The sequence below is a fragment of the Microcebus murinus genome, chromosome 11, assembly GCF_040939455.1.
Source record: "Microcebus murinus isolate Inina chromosome 11, M.murinus_Inina_mat1.0, whole genome shotgun sequence".
NCBI lineage: Eukaryota > Metazoa > Chordata > Mammalia > Primates > Cheirogaleidae > Microcebus > Microcebus murinus.
In genome coordinates, this window is record NC_134114.1 from 66,507,592 (window position 1) to 66,530,885 (window position 23,294).

A 23,294-nucleotide genomic window follows, 5' to 3' on the forward strand; every position below is an offset into this window, starting at 1 on the left:
CACTTGAATCCCACAGTGCTGAAAGTAGGAACAATATTGTTGACTCATAAACACACAGATTGTAGTAAGAAGAAAACAGTAGACGTTATGGGAAAGAAAGAAATATACAGTTTGCCAAATTTTATTTTAAAGCAACGTGGACATTTTCTAAGAAGTGGTATTAGTATTTTAGCTAATAAAATGAAAGAAATTTAAGTCCCTCAGATTTACCTCTTCTTTGAAAGGATTAGCATTTCCTTGCAATAACTAAAAATTTAAAAAATTCTCAAATATGACAAATTTAAGGAAAAATAGACACCAACCAAGAAATCGATTTATTGCTAAAGCTTTAGCTTCAACTGTTGTAGTTTTGGCTGGTATTTTATAGCTTCATTTGGGGAAAAATGGGCTTTAATTCAGTTTCCATGTTGATGCCTGTGTTTTTCTTAAAGGGTGGATGTCAATACATTTTTTAATAAACCAAATTTAATAAATAATTTAATTTATAACTATTATCTTGGTATAGAAGCTAAAGAACAAAAAGCAATTATGAATAGTAAAAAGAGAACCATAAGAATAGATTATGATTTTTCTCAATAACTTCTGTTATCACACATTTGAGTTGGATGGATTAATATTTGATGTAGGTCTTAGTTATTCACTTTCTAACTCTCCACATTGTATTAGTATTTGTAGACAATGTAATCTAATGAAAATATGTTAGATATGTTTTGTGAATAATTTTTTTTTCTTTTTTCTTTTAGGGATGCCCTCTCCATCTTTGGTAGTAAATCTTCTTTCAGTTTTTCTTATCTCTTTTGTATTTGGAGAAACAGAAATAAGATTTGCTGGACAAACAGAATTTGTTGTTAATGAAACAAGTACAACAGTTATTCGTCTTATCATCGAAAGGATAGGAGAGCCAGCAAATGTTACTGCAATTGTGTCGGTAAGAAATGATTGTAGTTCTATCTTTACTGAAATAGATATGAAATTTCTTAGTTTCAATGGCAAGGATGTTTTTTCATTTGAGATTTTGAGTAGTTTCAGTATGATAAATGATTTGCGGATTACACTGTTGCATTTATGTCTGTTATGGGTTTATATAGAGTGCCCCAAGGTAGCCACATGCATTGGACAATAGAATTTTAAAGATACAGCCTGATTATATTAAAGTGTTCATACATTTACTTTAAAACAAGAACATTTTATTTTTGTTAATTTGCATTGTAGGTATCTCTGCTCAGACATGTTATCTATTATAGGGTGGTATAGAGAAAATATATGGAATATTTAAAAGTAGAAAAATGGTAATAGGAATAAAAAAACCTTAGTTATGTTGGAGAACTCTTTCTGTGGGATAAATTAAATATATTAACTTAAGTAGAAGTTAGGTTGAATTTGTAAGCTATTGATCTGTTTCGCATACAGTTAATTATTGGATGGATTGTGTGTGCATGTATATGAGTCTATTTTTAACCAGAAAGTAATGTCATATGAGTATTACTAAACATATTGCTATATTTGAAGTACTCAAAGTACTTGAAATTTTTGTTTGCAAAAATAAAATTTTAAGCAATAGTTTAAATTATATTATGAAACATTATGAAAATAGAAAATGAAGGAAAACTACCCATGAAACAAATCCAATACTATAATTTTATGCATTACTTTTAGATTTTATTGAATTAATGACATATATTTATTGAATTTATTTTTAGTTTGAGTATACATTATATTTGATAATCATTTTCCTATAATCATTTCATATAATCATTTGATAATCATTTTCATAATTTTGATTGTACCCTAACAGTTTTTTCTGGTTGCTCTATCATTTTCATAACTTTTCTTGATGGTGTTGCTATTACTTCCTAATCATTCTTCAACTGCTTATGTCAGTTTTGCATATTTTGCATTTTAAATGATTTTCATAGGTTGGATTACTTTTTGTTCCTGTTTGTTTCAGTGGCTCTTGATAATGCTTTCAAAAAGTCTATGCCATTTTCTTCATGAATGTATAAGTTTTCCAACACCCTTGACAACTTACTTGTATTTCTCAAGTCTTTAAAACTTAATTTATCTTTATAAATGCGAACTAGAAATTGACTAAAATTTCCTTAAACATGTGTTTTCTTTTGTACTAAGTCATAAATATTGTTTCTAGTAGTTAAATTATTCATTTTGCACTATTTGGTAAAAGAGATCACATTTGGACCCTAAGAATCTTATTAATGATGCTGATTTTACAGAATAATATCTTAAAAAGTTAAAGAAAAGTTTATAATGAATAAAAAGTTTGGAATGCTAAAAGAATTAGGTCTTTATTAGAATTGTTGTGGGAGAATATAAATATATTATAACTTTACATTGAAAATTTGGGAAGAGCAGTTTCTTTGAAACTGATAAGGAAAATAATTGGAATAATTAAAAATAATTGGAAGTAAAACTCGGTTTTTGGCAGACTATTTATCTCTTTTTCTCCTCTCCTTCTTTTTTTATTGATATTTAATAGTTGCACATAGTTGCACATAAGATATTTTGATACCTGTATACAATATGTAATGGTCAAACCAAGGTAATTGGGATATTTGTCACCTCAAACATTTATCTTTCCTTTGTGTTGGGGGCATTACAATTAATATCTTATAGCTATTTTGAAATATACAATAAATTCATGTTAACTGTAAATTCCCTAGTGTACTATTGACAGCCAGAACTCATTCCTTCTGTCTAAATGTATTTTTGTATCCACTAACCAACTTCTCTTCATTTCCCCCTCCTTCCCTTCCAAGACTCTGGTAACCACCATTCTACACTTCACTTCTATGAGGTCCACTTTTTCAGTTCCCACATACCAGTGAGAATGTACAATATTTGTCTTTCTATGCCTGGCTTATTTCACTTGACATAATGACTTCCACTTCCATCCATGTTGCTGCTAATGCTAGGATTTCATTCTTTTTTATGGCTGAATAATATTCCACTGTGTTTATATGCTACATTTTTTGTGAGTTTTAGCTACAATTTGTCTTCTTGTTAGTCCACTCCTGATCAATTAAGAGGCAGAGAAAAAAAAAAAGCTTCATATTGTTACTTTCCTGAGTAATTATTACTTTCCTATGTAATATTTCTTTTCCTTCCACAGCATAAACAAAAGCTCTCATATAGAATAATTTTTTTAATGTTTATGTCTGAAGATGATTTTTACCAGTTTTACCAGTTGTAGTACCCATCTATCCAGCTTCTTTATCTTGCCCATTTGTTTCAAATGGTCCAATATTGTTGGAATAGTCACGTCAAACCTTGCTGCTGCTAATTCATGCATCGGTTGAGATGGATTCGCTTCCACTACAGCTTTCAGTGGCTTATTTTCAAGATTAAAATCACCACAACAAAACGTCTCAAACCATCAATGTACTGTGTGTTCATTAGCCACATCCTTCCCAAATACTTCGTTGATACTTTGAGCTGTCTGAGCTGCACTGGTTCTACGATGGAACTCATATTTGAAAACAACACGAATTTTTGACTTATCCATGGTTTCACAAAAATTGCTCTAAAAAATTTTGAAAAATAATCACAAGCCACAATGTGCGTTTGAAAGAATGAGGGCGTAACTTAACAATAAAAATAAAACAAGTGCAAAGTGAAAAGTCAGAGATAGCAACTGTCAAACTTAGTACTTCAGGAAATCAGACATTTCATACTTAATAACCTGATAAATATTTATGATTTATGTACATCCTATCTATAACCATCAATGCTGCTTGATTTATGCTTTTTCTTTTCATTGCTCCAATAAGTATCAGTTTTGCTTGTTCTCATACTATATTAAGTAAGAATGATCTATATTTTGCATTTGGTAGTTGTATGGAGAAGACACTGGTGACTTTTTTGACACATATGCTGCTACTTTTATACCCGCTGGAGAAACAAATAGAACAGTGTACATAGCAGTATGTGATGATGATTTACCAGAACCTGATGAAACTTTTATTTTTCACTTAACATTGCAGGTAAGTCCTTCTCCCCCGCCCTTAACCTTAAACTTTTATAAAAATCTTGCAACACTTAAAACTCTGATTTCCATAGAAGCCAGAACTGACAACCTCTTTGACAATTTCACAGTCTGGTTATTCCTCTGACAATCTTGTTTAGAAGATTCTATAGCCAGTTTTTGTATACATTCAGCTTACTTAGGAATCGCCATTACAGATGCTCCAGAAAACCTAGTCTTCCCTTCGGCTCTTTTTTCTCTTATTCCTTCCCAGCTATCAGATTCACACAGAATGACTGTGACTTCTGAGTTCAAAGGAGAAAGATAAAGAAAATCAGGCATGGAAATGGGAGGTTCCTGTGCCTTAGAATAAATTTAGAGTTGCCCTGGGGAAAAAACTTGAATAACCTAAGATTTAATTGAAATTTACAGCTTTATCGACTAGGTTGAGGCCATGATTCCTAATACCATTCTAGTTAATTTTTCTGAAGAGCATTGAGAATTTTTTAAAAGATAATTGTGTCAATATGATTAAAATGTTTGTGAAAATGATACTTGAAACAGTTATGTTTTGTTTTTGTAAATTACTCTTTTCCATATTCCTTTATGCTGTTGTTGAATATCAATAGAAATGTTGCAGGAAACTCTTTCTACCTTTATTAAAAAATTGCTTTAATATTTTATCTTTAATTTGGCTATATGATTTATAGAATAACTAATTCTTAAGTTTCAGCACCTCTTATAGCATAATAAAACTCCTGTTTGAATAGAATTTTATACTATTATATATACTTAATTCTCTGTTATATTAGTCATAGTGATTATAATGTAATCTACAATATAGTATTACTAGCCAGTGATTACTTACAATTATAATACATATGTTATTAATAGTGGTTAATGGTCTTCAAAACTTTTTTGAAAAGTTTTCATTTGAAACATCCTGACCAGGTCGACTTAATTTGAAAATGTATTCTTAATCTGTGCCCTAAAAGCATATATATATATATATATATATTCTGATAACTACTTGAAGACAGACATTCTATTAAAATGATTATTTTTTTCCTCTAATTTTTAATTTATTTTTTTATTTTTGGGTTTTTATTTTAGAAACCTTCAGCAAATGTGAAGCTTGGATGGCCAAGGACTGTTACTGTGACAATATTATCAAATGACAATGCATTTGGAATTATTTCATTTAATATGGTACTGTTACTATTTGATGATTCTTGTGGTTTCTAGAGAATAGTTTATTATATTTTTGGCTTATTTTTCGTGATGTGATAGTAGCTGGTGTCATCTGTCTTTTGATATTTAAATAAAATTTCTCCTTGTTCCATGTTATGTAGATTGTCCATTTGTTCTACCTAAGATTTTTGTAAATTGAGGAGGCTTATATGGCCGCGGTCACCTCTTTCCTAATCACTTTCAGCTGATTATTTTGTCTGACTCCTTATTTACCTTCCTTGGCTAGTCTCTAACTCAGACGTGCAACCCAGTGCCTTTTGCTTGATTTCCCCAGATGCCACATAAAGAAAGCATTGTCTGTTTGTTAGATTCTTCTGAAAGTTTGGAGTGACTGGGAGATGAGAAACCATATAGAAAGAATACTGAAAACACCTATAATAAACTTAAAATTGAATAACAGATATCACAGTTCTTCTAAATTCTGCAGTGAATCCCAAACCTGAGATCTTCCCATCAATTAATATTTCCTGAAGGTTGAAATTCCATCTCATGCCCCCCAATTTTACTCAGCAGTGTATTTTCTCTCCCTTAACACCAAATTCCTATGGCTCTGGCTAATCCTATGTTCACAGGGTTTTATCTTTAGAAACAAACACACAAGACAGGTGCCTCCTGGGAGAAATTGTTTCCAGCTCTTAAAATAAAACAGAATTTATGTCAATACAATTGGATTTGGCCACTAAATTTTAGACTATAATGACCTTCTCCATTTGGAGTCTTTTTGAATCATGTTACTAATTATCATTAATAAGATATGATGCAATACTTCCCAGCTTTTAAAAAGTTTTAGATTGCTACTACAGTTGGTTGTGTTGTATGTCATAAGGTAACTTAGTACCTTAAGTTATCTTTGAAACAAGGGGGGCTGATAGGTAAATATGATCTTTATAGTTGCAGTATGTTCATTAAAAGGGTATTTGATTGACTAACCACAATTTAGTAGATATTTGAGAACCTCCATTATCTTGTCATTTGTAAACATTAATTAAATTAATCAATCATTGTTGTTTGAAGAATGGGGAATTATTATTAATAATTATGAAGCAGGCTCTATCAGTTGCTTAATTTCTCTCTCAACAGGTTTCCCGCTGCATTCACTCCCAACTTACTACCCTGACCTCATAGTGACTCATTTAAAAGGGTTTTTTTTTTTCTTTTTCTGATATTATACATCTTAGCCTCTGGGAATGAATCCTTGTCTCTGGCATTGGTCCTAGGTCTTGGACTGGTGGGGTCTCAGTGCCCCACTTCCTTAAAATTAAACTAAGTAACTCTTGAGCTCACAGTAGGTGCTTAATAGGCTGGTTTTGGTTTCCAGCCTTGATATTGGTTATATTAATAATGAAGATGACACTGATGATGATTATGATGACAATAGCCAAGGTTTACTGAGCCCTACCTATGTGTCAGGCACTGAGATAAGTACTTGATGTAAATTTTCTCCTTGAAACCTCATCACAACCTTTTGAGCCAGGCATTCCTAACCCCATTTATGGGTGGGGGTACTGATAATTAGTGTCACCCTGAGAGGTGGTCACTGCTGCCTGAGCAAGTGTGCACTTGGCTGTTTGTGTTCCTGTTCCTTCTGTTCTACCCTGAGTTTCAGCCAGCCAAACCAGTGCATTTCATTTGAAGTCCTTGCTCTTTCTCCTCCTGCGGTGATCCTGTCCTGAAAATCATTATTAGCAATGTCTGATTTTCAGTGACAAACTGGCTGATGAGGAGGGAAGAGTGGTTCGGAGCAAGACCAGCTGGTGATCTCAGTGAACTACTACCTTGGTGTAGAGGCTTAACTCATTTCTGTGACCTCCTGGGCTTCTGTGAGCATTTGAGTTTGTCATCTTTCAACTACATAACTTTAAAAATTCCTCAGCAAAACAGCTAGTTGATGGTAAAAGTAGGACAAGAACCCACATCTTTTGTCTGAGTAGTTTTATGTTCTCTTTACACTATTATTTTGAACTTTTTCAGTATTTTTATTAACTGATTCTAGGAAATGGCACATTCTTATAGTACAGTGTGGATTGATTTGTCTGTAGCAATTTAGTATTTCTAAGGTAACAGTTTTTACCGCCTTCTACTTTGATTGCTCAATGTCTGATTGTGTTCACTCTGCCCAATAGCCTTCCTCAATCACAGTGAGTGAGCCCAGGGGCAGAAATGAGTCTGTGCCTCTTACTCTCATCAGGGAGAAGGGAACCTATGGAATGGTCACTGTGACTTTTGAGGTAAGTTTATTCTGAAATCATTTTAAATGGTAACACCTTGGGGTTCTTACCAGATAGCTACAATTTTAAAAATCAAAGTCCTTTGTATAATAAACGTGACACAATATGAATAAAAGATCAAAAATCCTTTTGTTATCTGATAAATATCATGACTAATATAAAAATGGTTTCCTTATTGCTTACTTACGATGCTTACATGAAACACAGAATATCATTTTAGATATGTGGTAATCTAAATCATAAAACAGAATAATAATAATGTTAATTCTGTAAAATTTATAGAGCCTTTATGATAAACCTTTTCAAAGATATAAATTTTAAAAATACTCATAGATTACTTAGGCTTATATAAAATTATTTAATATATAGCCTTTCCCTATTTTTCTCAGTACAGTTAATGGATGGTGTTAACAGCCATTGCACTCCACTATAGAGTTCCATAGATGTGGCATGAATAAGATAGGCTATGAGTGGCTTGCATTTCTCTGGTGCTGGCTGTAATCATTTTATTTGATTGCTTATTGACCATGTTCCTATCATTGTGTCACCACATTGCTTGTTCTATGAGATACACATTTAAATTGCCAACTAATTTTTGAGTTTTATGAGATTTAGAACATGATGATATACTGTTTTCAAATATTAGAATATTAGATATTTCTGATGCCAGTTTCTATCTTAATTATGAATTATAATACTAATAAAATGGATACTGGATTTATGTAACACAATTGTATTGAAGCATAGAAGAGTTTTATTTATGCTCGTAGGTATCTACATCAAATGGTGGTTAGATTAATTACATAAGAACATAAAATAGTGTAAGTCAATAATGCATTAAAAAACATAGTAAAGACTAAATGTGCAGTAGTCTTGCAAGTTCTACACAGGAAGCCTTCAATAATTTTTCATGTACTTAGCAATATGAATTTAGATAATAAGTTGTTGAAAATATTTCTGATAACAAATATAGGAAAGATTAGAAAAAAATTGGCTGTAGAAAGGCTAAGGCATCCAGGTTATAGTGTTTTCACCTTATTATGGATGCCTAAAGTTATTTTATTGGGTCTGTAGCCTTTTTCTCGTTTAACTAACTATGGGTAACATTTATGGAGAGCTTAACATTGCCATATTCTGTTGTAGTGCTTTATGCTGATTATTATTGCATATAAATACCACAGACTCAGTCTTAGCACCCAGCACCCAGCACTCAATCTCAGCACCCATCTCCGCACCCAGCACTCAGTCTCTCTCATGCTTTTCTTAATTTATTCTCTATGATACTTATCATCTGGCACATAAGCCTTTGTTTAATAATCATTTGTTCCTTTCCATTAAATGTTAGACCTATGTGGAAGTGAGTTTGCTTTGGTCACTGCTATATCCTTAGATCCCAAAAGAGGTCAGGCATGGAATACTCAATACTTTCAAAAATAAATGATTCTATACATTCTTCACATCTTCACATCCCGTCTGTGAGTAGAAAATACTGGTATTTGATTCCATTACTTGAGGGAATTTACTAATCTTGGATTTTTCTTCCAAAAATAAATATTTATAGAGTTTTTTTCCTCAGGTTTAATATAATGATTTAGAAAAAATAGGGAGCTCTTAGAAACCACATAGTTTAATGCAACTATAGTCAATATGTATAATTACATTATAGGCTCTATTAATTAGAAGGGCAAACTTATGTACAGGTTAGGATAATTCTTGTAAAACTTACTTAAGTAAACTTCAGATTTTTGTCAGCTGACATCACAAGAATGCTTTATCAATATTGTGAAATATTTTGTATGTATTGATGGAATTGGTTTTTTCTTTGCAGATAGAGGATGGCCCAAATCCCCCTGAAGAAGATTTGAGTCCAGTTAAAGGAAATATTACCTTTCTCCCTGGCAGAGCAACAGTACTTTATAACTTGACAGTACTTGATGATGAGGTGTGGTAATATTAGATACTTAAATGCAACAAGGATCTTGTTTGTGTTACAGACATGTTAGAGAACTTTATGTCAAGTATTACATTGTGTTCAGTATTTTAGATTACTCAAGAAAATAATCCTATGCAGAGTTAGCTATTGTGATCAATCATACTTTATGTAGAAGTAGCTATTTTGGATACATATTATTATTATTTGCCTTACTTAATTCACATTAAATATTACAATACATCTAAAAACTAATGAGCCTGAATATAGTTGGCAACCACACATAATACAAAACGTAAGCATTTTGTGTACCCTGATGATTGATTTTTGTTAGTGATTTCAATTTTGAGCAAGAACAGTACTAACCCTCCCTCTACCCTCCTATAAAATTTCTGAAATCAAATCAAAAGAAACCCCAAGAGAAGAAAAAAAAATGCATTAGAAGACATTGTCAGAAAAGAATATTTCTCTTGAAAAAGTGAAATATTTGGTAGTATTAATAACTCCAGTTTCTCTGGTTCTGGAAGCCTGCAATAATTTTTGTTTTAAGATCACAGAACATTGGAAAAGCTATTATTTGGGGAGGTGATTAATTATACATTTTGATTATAAATTTAAAAGATCATCAATCAAATAATAGCATTTTAGTTTTTAATGTAAATAGCTTTACTTTTTATATTGCTATTGATGGAGGTAAAAAGATATATTTTTTTCACTTTAATTTTAAGACAGAATTTATGGTGAATGAAAAGCTCAGACAGCACAGTGGAGTATAACCCTAGGATTTCCGTGCAGCTACAAAAAAAAAAAAATTCACTTTAACAATGTCAAAATTTTTCTAGTAGTGGCTCTATTTTTTTATTTTTTTGAAACACAGCCTCACTCTGTTGCCCACCTAGGCTAGAGTGAAATCAAGTAATCTTTCTGCCTCAGCCTCCCCAGTAGCTAGGACTATAGGCATATACCACCATGCCCATTTTTTGGGAGTTGGATTTCTATGTTACTCAGGCTGGTCTTGAACTCCTCCCACCTTAGCCTTCCAAAGTGCTAAGATTACAGGCCTGAGCCACCATGCCCTACCTAGTAGTTGCTCTTATAGCTTATTCTCTAGAGAAGTATGATGTGTGTCTTAGAAATCATAATGGTGGAGTCATATGTTTAACTCCTGAATTAGAAACATGTTAGAGAGAAACAAGAATAATTCACATGGTTGAAAACTAACAATTTTTATATGATGTTTAATATACTTTCCAGATTTTTAGATATTATTATACCTTGAATGCTACTTCTGACCCTATCAAACTGATAAAAACTGAAACAATTTATGTCTATTTTACCATTTTTTTTACTGTTTAATCTTTGGATGTATCTAAACACCATTTAAGGTTGAAAGACATTTTACCTATACTTCATTACCTTGACATACCATTGCTTTGTTAACTTTTCCTTTCCTATCTAAAACACATTATTTACCTTTGGAAAATATTTTAGTAATTGGAGACTAAACAAGCTTCTCTATTTGCTTTCTTAGGTAAAGAATGCTTATTTCTATGCAATTGTATTGAAACATAGTGACTTGTTACACTTCAGTGTCATTTGCAGGTGTTTTGGGTATTGATGTTTTGCCACTGTTTCAACAGGTACCAGAAAATGATGAAATATTTTTGATTCAACTGAAAAGTGTAGAAGGGGGAGCTGAGATCAACACCTCTAGAAATTCAGTTGAGATCATCATTAAGAAAAACGATGGTCCTGTGAGATTCATGCAGAGTGTTTATTTGGTCCCTGAGGAAGACCACATACTCATAATTCCAGTGGTTCGTGGAAAGGACAACAATGGAAATCTGATTGGATCTGATGAATACGAAGTTTCAATCAGTTATACTGTTGTGACTGGGAATTCCACAGCACATGCCCAACAAAATTTGGACTTCATTGATCTTCAGCCAAACACAACTATTGTTTTTTCACCTTTTATTCATGAATCTTACCTGAAATTTCAAATAGTTGATGACACCATACCAGAAATTGCTGAATCATTTCACATCATGTTATTAAAAGATACCTTACAGGGAGATGCTGTGCTAATAAGCCCTTCTACTGTACAAGTCACCATTAAACCAAATGACAAACCCTATGGAGTCCTCTCATTCAATAGTATCTTGTTTGAAAGGACAGTTATAATTGACGAAGACACAGTATCAAGGTATGATTTATTTTAAAGCTGTTGCTACCATTATTTTAATATATTATTCCAAGATTTAATTTTTGTGGTGATGGGCACAATGATGACCTGTTACAGTATGTGTGATTTTCTCTTCCATGGCTTTACTTTTTCTTTTAATAATGTATTTTGTTTAGGCCAATATTTTTAAAACATGATTATTTTGGCATACAAAATCAACATAAAATATAACCATATAAAATCAAATCATAAAATCAATATAAAATATTAATGAAATCTTACATTCTTTTTTCGTACTTAAGTCTTCAAAATCTAGCATGTTTTTTCATTTATAACGTCTCAGTTCAGATGGTAAATTTTCATCAGAAATACTTGATCTGTATTTAGATTCCATACATTTCCATAAAATTTGAAAAAATAGATTCACAAATCCAAGTTCTTCCACACACAAAAGTTTTCCAGTAACTGAATGGAGTATCAGTATTCAAATTAATTAAAATTAAATGAAATTAAAAGTTCAATTCCTCAGTCACACTAGGTACATTTCAAGTGCTCAATAGCCACATATGGCTATTGGCTGCCGTGTTAGAGCAGATCTAAATTTTTAGTCCTCTGCTTTTCTTATCTATCCTATTCCTTTTATTTTTTTACTTCTTTATTTATTTCAGAATATTATGGGGTACAAATGTTTAGTTTACATATATTGCCTTTGCCCCACCTGAGTCAGAGCTACAAGCATGTTCATCCCCCAGATGGTCGTACCACACCCGTTAGGTGTGAGAATGCCCATCCCTCCCTCTCCCCTCCTGCCTGCCCAACACCTGATTTACTTTTTTCTTATTTTGAATGTGATTTAATCACACAAGTGAATTCACATTATGGTGGTTTCATAGGACACATTCACATGTATACTCCTTCATATTAAAAACAATTATTTATTGCAATAGGGTTCTGCTTTTACTAGTGTCTGATGGCCAACGTGACATTGGGAAAGCCTATCTAGGGAAAATAGAGTGTATTATGTAATGATATTTTAAAAATTCTAGATTTGAAGAAATTACAGTGGTTAGAAATGGCGGCACCCATGGGAATGTCTCTGTGAACTGGGTGTTGACACGGAACAGCAGTGATCCCTCGCCGGTGACAGCAGACATCAGACCAAGTTCTGGAGTTCTGTATTTTGCGCAAGGGCAGATGTTGGCACCAATTCCTCTCACTGTCATTAATGATGATATTCCAGAGGAGGCAGAAGCTTATCTACTTCAGCTTCTGCCTCATACGATACGAGGAGGTGCAGAAGTGAGCGAACCAGCAGAGGTAAATCTCTTGTCATGCATTACTCCTGTGAATATTTCTTTATTATTTTATTTTATTTTTTTAGAGATGAGGGTCTCATTATGTTTCCCAGGCTGGTCTCAAACTCCTGGCCACAAGAGATCCTTCCAACTCAGGCTTCTGAGTAGCTGGGATTGCAGGCGCCAGCCTTCATGCCTGGCTTTTTTGTGTGTGAATATTTCTATGCTATAGAAGAGCCAAACACCTTGATCATACAATTCAAATTTATGTTTAGTTGATGTGACAGGAAATGATGGTTTTCTTGCTTAATGTTGTTCCTTCTGCAAATAAATATGTTACTGTCTAAAAAATTCCCAAAACTATGATTTAAGAAAAATTTCAAGTCTGATTTTGGTTCATCTTTTACTGTATTATAGACAAGCAATCATCATTTTTCGACATGATATATAAATAAATATTAAAATCAGAACAGTGTGGACAATATAGAGTTTGATAATCTCAGGTGTGAGAATTCTGTACTTCAGTATTTTATTCTTTATCTGCAGCTTTTGTTCTACATTCAGGATAGTGATGATGTTTATGGCCTAATAACATTTTTTCCTATGGAAAACCAGAAGATTGAAAGCAGCCCAGGTGAACGATATTTATCCTTGAGTTTTGCAAGACTAGGAGGAACTAAAGGAGATGTGAGGATGCTTTATTCCGCACTTTATATTCCCACTGGAGCTCTGGACCCCTTGCGAGCAAAAGATGGCATCTTAAATATATCCAGGAGAAATCGCCTCCTTTTGCCAGAACAAAAAACTCAAGTCACTACAAAATTACCAATAAGAAATGATGCATTCCTTCAAAATGGAGCCCACTTTCTTGTACAGGTACTTTAATGATTAAAATAATAGCAATTTCGGTTAAACTGCAAGTGAACATACTTATGTGAGAGAGGGAACTGTTATTTTGCCCTCAATTATATTTTGTATTCTACTATTTGTTACTAAGTTATTTTGGGAGTCCAGAGAGAAACTATGCCTGCTCCCAAGCTATATAGTGATAAATAAGACAAGGGTTCTACCAAAGTTAGTATTTTAATTAGATGACACTTAAAGTACACCAGATATGAAATGCAAGTTAGACTGTAATGGATGGCATAATGGAATAATTTACAAACTGTTATAAAGGAAGGTGGGAAAGAGAGAGATTCAAAATTGTTTTGAGTTTATTTGGTAAAATGTGGCATAGGAATGGGATTTGTAGCAAGTAAGTATATTTTTCACAATGGGTATTATAGAGAGAACACTTCAGAGATAAAAAAAAGCAGCATGAAAAAATTTATAGATGCTTTTTAATAATAGTCTCAAAATTGCTTTATTTGCCTGTTAACTATAGGTAGAATTTCAGGATTTTCAGCTATTTAATGAGAAGTAAGGGCCCCATAGCATATCTTTCCATCTTATATCTTTTATTTCTTAACTTCTATTAACCAAAACAGTATTTTTATTGTCAAAGTTTAAAATATCTGCACTCATTAATGATGCTATTATTATTTTCCATGTGTTGATTGGTTGCTTCTGAAAATTAGAAAGCAATAAAGGGTACTTATCAAATTTTAATTATATAAATAAATTTAATACAGAATGAGGTAGTATGAATGGATCAGTAAAGAAAAAGTTAAAATCTTATGTCACCATACATTTTGCCAGTTCAGGTATATGTCATGTGAAATATCATACTCCATTAATTTCTATAAATCATGCCACATTTAAATTTGCTTCATATTTTTGCCTAGACTTTGTTTTATGATTTATTATTGCTTTATCTGCAGTTTTTATTAATAATTGTCACCTTTCTGTATGTCACCTTCACTTCATTATTGAGCTCTTCCGGCTCTTACCACATGTGTTGAATGTTGAGTTTAGTTGTACTAACTGCTTTCTATGCTTGTTTTACACCTGTTGTTTGGGGTGATTTTTACTTAACTCCTGGGTTTCCTTGACCTCTTGACTTTCTCCTCTTGAGTTCTGTTTTAGTTTTGTTGTTGTGTATCTGTCCTTAAATGCATCTGCAGATAGGGTATAGGCAAGGTAAACTTTTTGAGGCTTTAAGCAACTGAAAATGTGAAATTTCATATTTACATTGATAGTTTGACTTGGTAGAAATTTCTAGATAAAAAGAATTTCTTCTTCAGAACTTGGAAAGTATTGCCTTTGAGCTTCTAGAGTTGTTGTTGGGAAATTTGATGGGAAGGAAATGATTTACCTTTTAGGTAACTTGCTCTTTATCTCTGAAAACTTTTTACAACTGCTCCTTGGTGTTCTGAATTTCACAGAACTGTCACACCTTGCTCAGCACTTGGTGGGGTGACCTGCTTCATTTTATCTTTACATTTTATTCATTTTGTAAAGTAAATGCATTATACTAAAGAATCACGTTTTATTTGACTTGGCTTAGTCTGTATACCGATACTTGACAAAACTGATCAGTCTAATTTCTTTTTTCTTTTACTCAAATGAATGTTTACCAGAAATGGAATTTTAAATGTCTTTCTCCTGTATATGAATTTCAAAGCAAAATGTGTGACATTTAAAAAAGGCATTTAATTTTGCCCTTTAAAATATATACTTTCATCACAAAGTATGAGGGAGATCAGTACCATTCTTGTCCACTTGTGAAAAATCAGCTTAAATCACAAGTCTATTGGTGGTTGCTTAGTGGCATCATTTCAACATTACAAAGCCTAACAGAAGGTTCTGAAGAGTGGGAGATACGTGTTTCATTGAGTTTGAAATTGCATTTTAACTTAAAATTGCTATGTATTTTGCAATACTGTTATGGTTATCTATAGTCCTCAAGTGAACATTGTGTGGAATTATAAGATACATTTTTTTAGAATATTTTAAGATGTTGAAGGTTTGAGATATGCCAGAATTCCTATTAGAGCTCAGCTTGTGTTGGTGGGATGAATTAGCAAGTATTAATTGTGTAGCTGCTGCAGTTTCAAGTGTGGCATGTACTGGAAAAATGCTGATTTGAACACAGACCCACGAGAACTGTATGAGCCTGTTGTGAACTAAAAGTCTGGAACACACAAAATGATGATAAACAAGCAATATGTAAAATTTACAATTAAGTTCTAAGGTTAATGAGAGTAGCAGTAGAAGTCCAAAAAGAGGTAGAATAAAGAGGACTGGAGAATTCAAGAAAAATCTTCATGAGAGAGGAGGGGACTTTAGCTGGTTTTAAAAGTGAGTACATTTTGGACTTGTGAGATTATGAAGGAAGGGCATTTTAGGTGACAAGAATATCATGAAAAGTTACTCTAGTGGTCATATTCATTAATTACAGGGACACTATATGTAATACATATGTTGCATTTCTTTAAGCATAAAGATGCATTAAGTTATAAATGGAGTTCTGAGTGGTCTTTAGATGTATTTTCTCTGGAAGAGAAGCGAAGTGGATGATTGGAAGTCTGGGTCAGCAGAGAAGGGAAAGGAGATGTGGACAGCTCTCTGATGTTTGGCTTTACGGTCAAGGTAGTTGGATGTAAGCGACAAGGAGGAAGAGCAGGTGGTGATGCTGGTGATGGTAGTGGTGAGTAGTCACATGGAACAGAGACAATGATTTCTGTTTTGGACATTCTATCTGTAAGGCATTTGTGTGACATTTATGTGATGTCCAGTGGCAGTTGGTTTAATGATTTGGAATTTGGGGGAGAGATCCAGAGATTATTAAGGAGAGGGCATAAAATTATAAGACGAAGGGTTTAGGAAGACCTCTGGGGAATAATAATAATTGAGGAGCAGGAGATTGAAAAGGGATGGTGAATGAGGGAGGCAGAGAATGAAGTGGCTGAGTTATTGGTGACTGTTATGCATTTTTACTTTGTCACCCCATGCTGTGTAGGCTTTAAAAAATTTTTGTATTCTATCAATTTGTATTCTTTTTTGTTTATTTGTTTATTATAGTTGGAATCGGTGAAGTTGGTGAACATAATTCCCCCAATCCCACCCATAAGTCCTAGATTTGGGGAAATCCTAAATATTTCATTACTGGTTACTCCAGCCATTGCAAATGGGGAAATTGGCTTTCTTAGCAATCTTCCAATCATTTTGCATGAACCAGAAGATTCTGCTGCTGAAGTGGTAAGTAGACTTTTTCTTTTTTTTCTTTTTTTTGTAGACTTTTTCTTATTGATGGGACCTAAAGAGTTTGAGGTAAGACACAGACACTATTTTTTTAAACAGGATTAGCATATAGAGTTAACAGGTCTTAAAAGACGTCACCATTTACATGAAGCCTTCAATATGTAATTTGACTTAAGTAACTGATGAGTATGTGATTTTCCCATCATCTTTTGCTATTGTGGATAGAATAATTAGAATTGCTCATAGTAGAAGTAGGATGTCTTGGGATGACCGCTTTCAGATGGTGCTAAGACATTTGACACAGTGATAGCCAAACGTAATCTTTTCTTTTTTCATTAGCCAAGTCATGGTACCTCAGGTGTCCTTGACCTGTTCCATCTCTGAGCACTGCATGAGCTTGAGTAGGACTGAAGTGGCTCCCTTGGGTCCTATGCTTGATGGTGGAAATGATGGTGATAAAGTTATAACATGCTAAGTAAATCTTAGGAATTTTAAAATGTTATATATATGGTATATATACATTTTTGCATAAACACACACATAAAAGCATATTCATGTACACAGTATCCCTTTTGCTCCCCATCCCCCCACTCGCACATTCTGTGCTGTAATTTTTCCCAAGTCTCTGTCTATCCAGGGATAGCTCTGTCCTTCAGGCTTACCATTCCCTGAGCCACAGTCTGTCCTTGAGACTGTCTTCAAGTCCTTCACATTTTGATTTAAATTGGGTTGGGGTTTAGATCAGGAGTGAGGAGAATTGTTTTTATTAACAAAGCCTCATGTCAAAATATGGTCACCATCATTTCCTTTCTTTGTATTTTAGCTTCTGTAAGTGGGCAGAGAAGCTTCATTTTTCAAGATGGTTTTGATTTTTCATATTTTTCTTAATACACTGTTTCCTTCTAAAAACTGAGAAGCATTTAGTTTGTTCTTAAAGAGTGGATTGCTTTTATTTGTTTTCTTATAAAGCTGTAAATTTACCATTTCGTATTTTTCCCTTGAGAGAAATGAGCTTTTAGGAAAAGTTTTGGACTCCTGACCTGTATACTTCCCCTCTTGGGAAAAGTAGGAGTTTCCCTTTGTTCTCTTTGAGACATATACAGTCCTGGCAATTCTCACTCCCTCAGGGTGATTTAGGGGCCCCGCTCTCTGTTACTTTTTTGGTCTTCTCTGAGAATCTTATTTTGCTCACTAGTCTTGGGTTCTGACCACTGCTAGCCAAAGTAACGGCATGGTTTATGGCGAAAATATCTTATGTTTCTTTCAAGATGAGCTATGTTAAAGGACAAAGAAAAAAGAGGATACTCCTCTTTTAGGAGCATACAAGAATAGCTTAATCCACCATTAATTATTCCTTTATATTCTTTTTTTGAAAAAACTTCATCATGATATGTAATGATTTTATTATTAAGTATATTTAAAGTGTGCTGCACTTGAACAAAACTAACAAATACAATTTGTTTTAGAATTATTATAACAGATCCCATTTATTTAGCGTATAAAATGGAGAGGCATAGTTCTAGATGCTTTACTTAAAACTATCTCTAATCCTCAGCGTACACTTGCAAAATAGGGAATCATTATCTTTATTTCACACGAGAAAAGTTGAGATCAGAGAGGTTAAGTAACTTGCCCAATAAACATAACCCAGAGTCATGATATGCGTGTCTGATTTTATTTCTACTGCATTTATTGTGTTTTTTTTTATTTTGCCCCCATCACTTAGGATACATTTTACAGAACATAGTTTATTTTTTAGTTTGCATTGTGATATTAAATTGATTCTGTTTTTAGATAACCACTGATGGAAATTTATTCTTTAGAAAGATTGTTCTATGTTTTTCACAATTCTTTGGTTTTAAAAATATTCATCTTTTATTAAGGCAAATGTCAGGTTAGACACATTGTTAGGTGGGGGTAATTTTGTACATTTCTTGTAATTTTGTAAAGTTGATTAGCAAAAACTAATAAAATAGTTATGTCTAAAATTATTTTCATGCTTAAAGAGAATGCTTGTTCAGTTGTGTTTTTATGTTGTTTAATAGTTCACTTCCCTATACAGAATACATATATTCACATACTAATATGTACACACATTAACAGCAGTACTTATATCATTTGTGAGCATATATTTTAGAAGAAATTGTTCTGTTTTTTCTTTTTATAAGGTTTACATTCCCTTACATCGGGATGGAACTGATGGCCAGGCTACTGTCTATTGGAGTTTGAAGCCCTCTGGCTTTAATTCAGAAGCAGTGACCCTGGATGATATAGGTCCCTTTAATGGCTCTGTTTTGTTTTTATCTGGGCAAAGTGACACAACAATCAACATTACTGTCAAAGGTGATGACATACCAGAAATGAATGAAACTGTAACACTTTCTCTAGACAGGTAATAAACCAATTAGGTAATGTTTAGTAACATTTATATTTGAGTTCTCTTAAACAATTTTGATTTTTGTTTTAATTCTTTAGTTTATATAAAATAAAAAGAAATCAAATAAGTAGTGTTATGCTGGCCTTCTATCTTTTTTGTTATTTGTTGATGGCTTCTGGTTAGACCATTAATATAATTATATCTTTCAGTGAACTTTTACCCTGCTGTTCATTGTGAAGAAGTATTACATAGAAAATTCATGGGAGGTATCAAATAAATCTGAAGCATAGCCAATATGTTGCTATATTAAAAAAATAGGCAACAACAAATCTAAAATGTTAGCTTAAGAAAACAGCTCTGCTGGCTTCATTTTCAATAGGGCAGAGGATTAGAGCTTTTTTTTAAGTGAGTAAAAAGAAATCATTAATCTTCATATAATGAAATTTTCTTTTTGACCTGTAATTTAAACATTAAATAATACTTATTTTCCAAAGAATCATAAATTACACACATTTAAGAGGTACATTTCAGTAATGATAAGAATTTACCTAGCATGTCTCAGTGGGTAATTTATATTAACAAAATGTCACAATGTCCCAGAAAATCCTTTCTAAAAATAAAAATATACTGTGTTTACCTGATATTAATGATAGTTAACACATTGACTGCCCCACTAGAAAAAATTTTTTTTGCCTGGGGCCATGGCGTTTTATTACAAAAACAGAATAAAAACCTCAAAAACAAAACAGTCCTTTCTAATTTAATGAAAAATATGTTATTTTTTATTGTTTTCCGTGCATGAGTTATATTCAACTCATGCAGCGCTAGAATCAGTTTTTACACTGCATACCAATTGAGTTGTATGTGACTCACGACATACTTACTGAATTTGGTTTGGAGAATTGAGTCTTCATATGCTTCACAAGGCCCCAGGCTCAAAACTAGCGTGAGTTAAATACAACTCACATGGCAGTGAATGTGTTAAAAATTAAAACCAACCTTATCTACTATAGGTTTCTATATGAAAGTTGATACATATTAGAGAAGGTTACTGTGACTTGAAGGCTTGAAGGCTTTTTGTATAATTCATATTTAGAAATAGTAAATTTCATAGATAAATTCAAGAGACATTTTTGTATTATATTATTCAGGACTGAATTAGTAAAAATTATTTTATATAATCCCTGGACCTCTCTATAGTTTATTATCAGCCTCTTGTAAGTTTTTCTTTGTAGGTGTTTTGTCTAAACACATTTTAAAAAACCTGACGAGTTGGTTGTTGTTTTTTATTTTTACATGAAAGAAAAATATAGAATATAGAAACAAATCTATTGAATGTCCACTGTTCCTTTTGCTTGCTTTCAGAACCACATTTTGTTTATGTCCTTTCTTACATAAAAGGTGAAATGAAACAATAACCAAAATACCAAGGGAACATATAATAAAAACCAAAAAGCAAAAGCCAAATACAATACCCCCCCCAGTCTAGATAACTTATGGTTTTAATATATATTTTATATTTAGTCTTAAGAAAGGTATTTCATATGATGGAAAAAATCAGTAAAATATAATAAAATGTAAATTGCAAATTATCATTTTTTTTCACTTATGTCCTTTTTTTCTTTAACTTAGGTTTGAGTACCTATTAAATCACTGGGCAATCTTGAAAAAGACTAAAGAAAAATGAACAGTGATTATAAACCTAAGCGCAGCAATCCATAGAAACTTTGTTAGCTCTGCTGAGACTTTCTGCACTCAAATAAATATTTAAAGAATGATTTAAATTGTATCTCTGAAAATTCGTAGTGACTATTCTTTATGTTCTTTCAAAATAGTAATTTTTATCTTATCATGTAAACATTTAAAATTAAGTATAATTTTTGAGTTTTTTCCCCCTTCCTACGGCTAAAGAACAGTACACAGGAAGTACAAATCATAGGGTAGAAAATTTGAGAAATTATTGGTTCTTTTCAAATAGAGAAAAGTAGTTCAAATGTATGTTAAAATGTTTTAATTCTATTAGTAACTAGTTCATACTTGTATTATCTCCATTGTTCATGAACAATAATATACAAATGACATTTGAGTGTTCAAAGACATATTTAATTGAATAAACATGAAAATAAATGAATAAACTTGAAAATATATAGTTTGAAGTAGTTTATTTTATCAAAACCTCTCTCAATTTTGAAAATTTTTGACAAAACTTAAATGAAAGAATGAATGAATGCTAGTAAGTGTGATTACAATGAGTCACAACACAATAGCGTAACAAAAATAATACTTTATTGTGATACAGTTTATAATTTTCCCTTAATGTCAAATTCAAATTCTCTGTATTTCAATTAAATATAGACAAAAGTTATCCTGGTACTAAACAATTTATGATGCTTTCAAATACTGTAATAGTTAAAAATATTCTATTGTTTCATTTTTCTCAAATCAAAAATAATTTCATTATGCCAGTTTGCTTTAGAAGAAATTTGTTATGTGTATTTATATGTAACCCAATATTTATAAGTGGTGTGTTTTTGACTTTAAAAATGAAGCTTAAGGTCTGTACATTTTGACATGTGCTTGTCGAGACTGAAAATGAAATACATTGGGGATTTAGAAAAGTGTTTAGGTTTCCCAATATAAAGTGGTGTTTAAGTAATATTTGGCATAATTAAAAGACGTAATGATAGGGTCTCTTGAGTATATTCCTTTGCAAATGATGAAAGGTGTAGGTTTCTCTGCTTATAGAGTTTTGTTTTTTTCTAACTCAAAGAACAACTGGCTTTAGATCTGAGGATGGAAGTCTTTATTTTTTTAAAAAAATCTAATTAAAGCTACTAAGTAATTATAAGTAGGGTTGAATGAAATTTGCTCAGCTGCTGCAGTTTGTGAGCATGTACGGTGCTTGGCAGGCATAAGTGCCTTGGAGGAGGCCTGGAAAGGAATGTCTTGAATGGGTCTTGACATGTTGGCTGACCATGGGGTCATCTTCCATAAGTGGGAACCGCCGAACCTCTTGCTAGCATTTGTCAATAGCAAAGAGCCCAGGGTGCAGAGTTCCCGTAGAGTGAACATTACTAGTTCTTGGGGAAAAAAGAAAGGCTTTCTTTAGCTTTATTCCCCCCCCCCCCCGCCATTCTAGGTTTTTAGCAGTATTAGTGAGATTTTGGCAAATGGTGCTCTGCCTCTTTATCCCTCCTCCCACACTTCTTTCTATGTTGACAGGGTAGAAACCGAAAGGTTTGTCGTGTACTTTGGGTAAGTATATAAAATAATGCCTTGTTTTTAGTGATTCAACATTTGGTTTTGCAAGTGATTGTTTTTGGACAAGGCTGCAGTTCTGCATGATCACAGGTCTTGAAAAATTTTGCTTGTTCACCTGGTCGTGCATGCTTCGTGTGCAGTTTCATTTTCTAATGATAAGGGAAGCTTATATGAAGTTGTTTGTTTATTTTTGGTCCTAAGAGTTTTAATTTGTGAATGCATTTCAAATATTTGTTGAAAAGTTTGAGAATTAATATAATCATGTTTTGAAGAACTTAAACTTTTTATCTTTCCTTATAGCTTACACATAACCTAGAGAACAATTATTGTGCTATGCTTATGAAATTCTTATCCAACATCTATTTATAAATCTTGCAGCTTGTTTAACAGAGTTAGCAATCAATAATCTTAACTCTTCCATTGGTTTTCTGAGTGCATCTAGGCAATTTCTTGCTTATATCTCAGTGTTGTATACAGAACTTTTCAGAATTTGCATTGTACATAAGGCTAGCACATTTCAAGAACGTTTAAAAATAAATTGATTTGTCTAATGCTCAAAATGGATTTTTATAGTTTGCATTCTGATCTAGTTTGCTTGTCTCCTGGTTTATGTGGACACAGGAAATTTTAATTAATAAAGATATT

At 32.6% G+C, this 23,294-nt stretch overlaps 1 protein-coding gene across 3 annotated transcripts in view; it reads left to right on the plus strand.

Moving 5' to 3' along the window:
* Positions 1-743: 743 nt before the first annotated feature.
* ADGRV1 (adhesion G protein-coupled receptor V1) overlaps positions 744-23,294 on the plus strand; it is a 468,628-nt gene continuing 446,077 nt past the window's right edge. The window contains exons 1-10 of one of the 3 annotated variants that reach the window (XM_076008180.1): positions 744-928; positions 3,849-3,998; positions 5,093-5,188; positions 7,354-7,458; positions 9,287-9,400; positions 11,029-11,594; positions 12,620-12,890; positions 13,415-13,744; positions 16,832-17,008; positions 19,180-19,403. In XM_076008180.1, coding sequence (XP_075864295.1) covers positions 746-928; positions 3,849-3,998; positions 5,093-5,188; positions 7,354-7,458; positions 9,287-9,400; positions 11,029-11,594; positions 12,620-12,890; positions 13,415-13,744; positions 16,832-17,008; positions 19,180-19,403 — 2,216 coding nt within the window. In that variant the 5' untranslated portion in view covers positions 744-745. Of the gene's footprint in view, positions 929-3,848; positions 3,999-5,092; positions 5,189-7,353; positions 7,459-9,286; positions 9,401-11,028; positions 11,595-12,619; positions 12,891-13,414; positions 13,745-16,831; positions 17,009-19,179; positions 19,404-22,539; positions 22,644-23,294 lie in introns of those variants that run through there. The other 2 variants (XM_076008181.1, XM_076008182.1) reach the window with 2 other exon arrangements.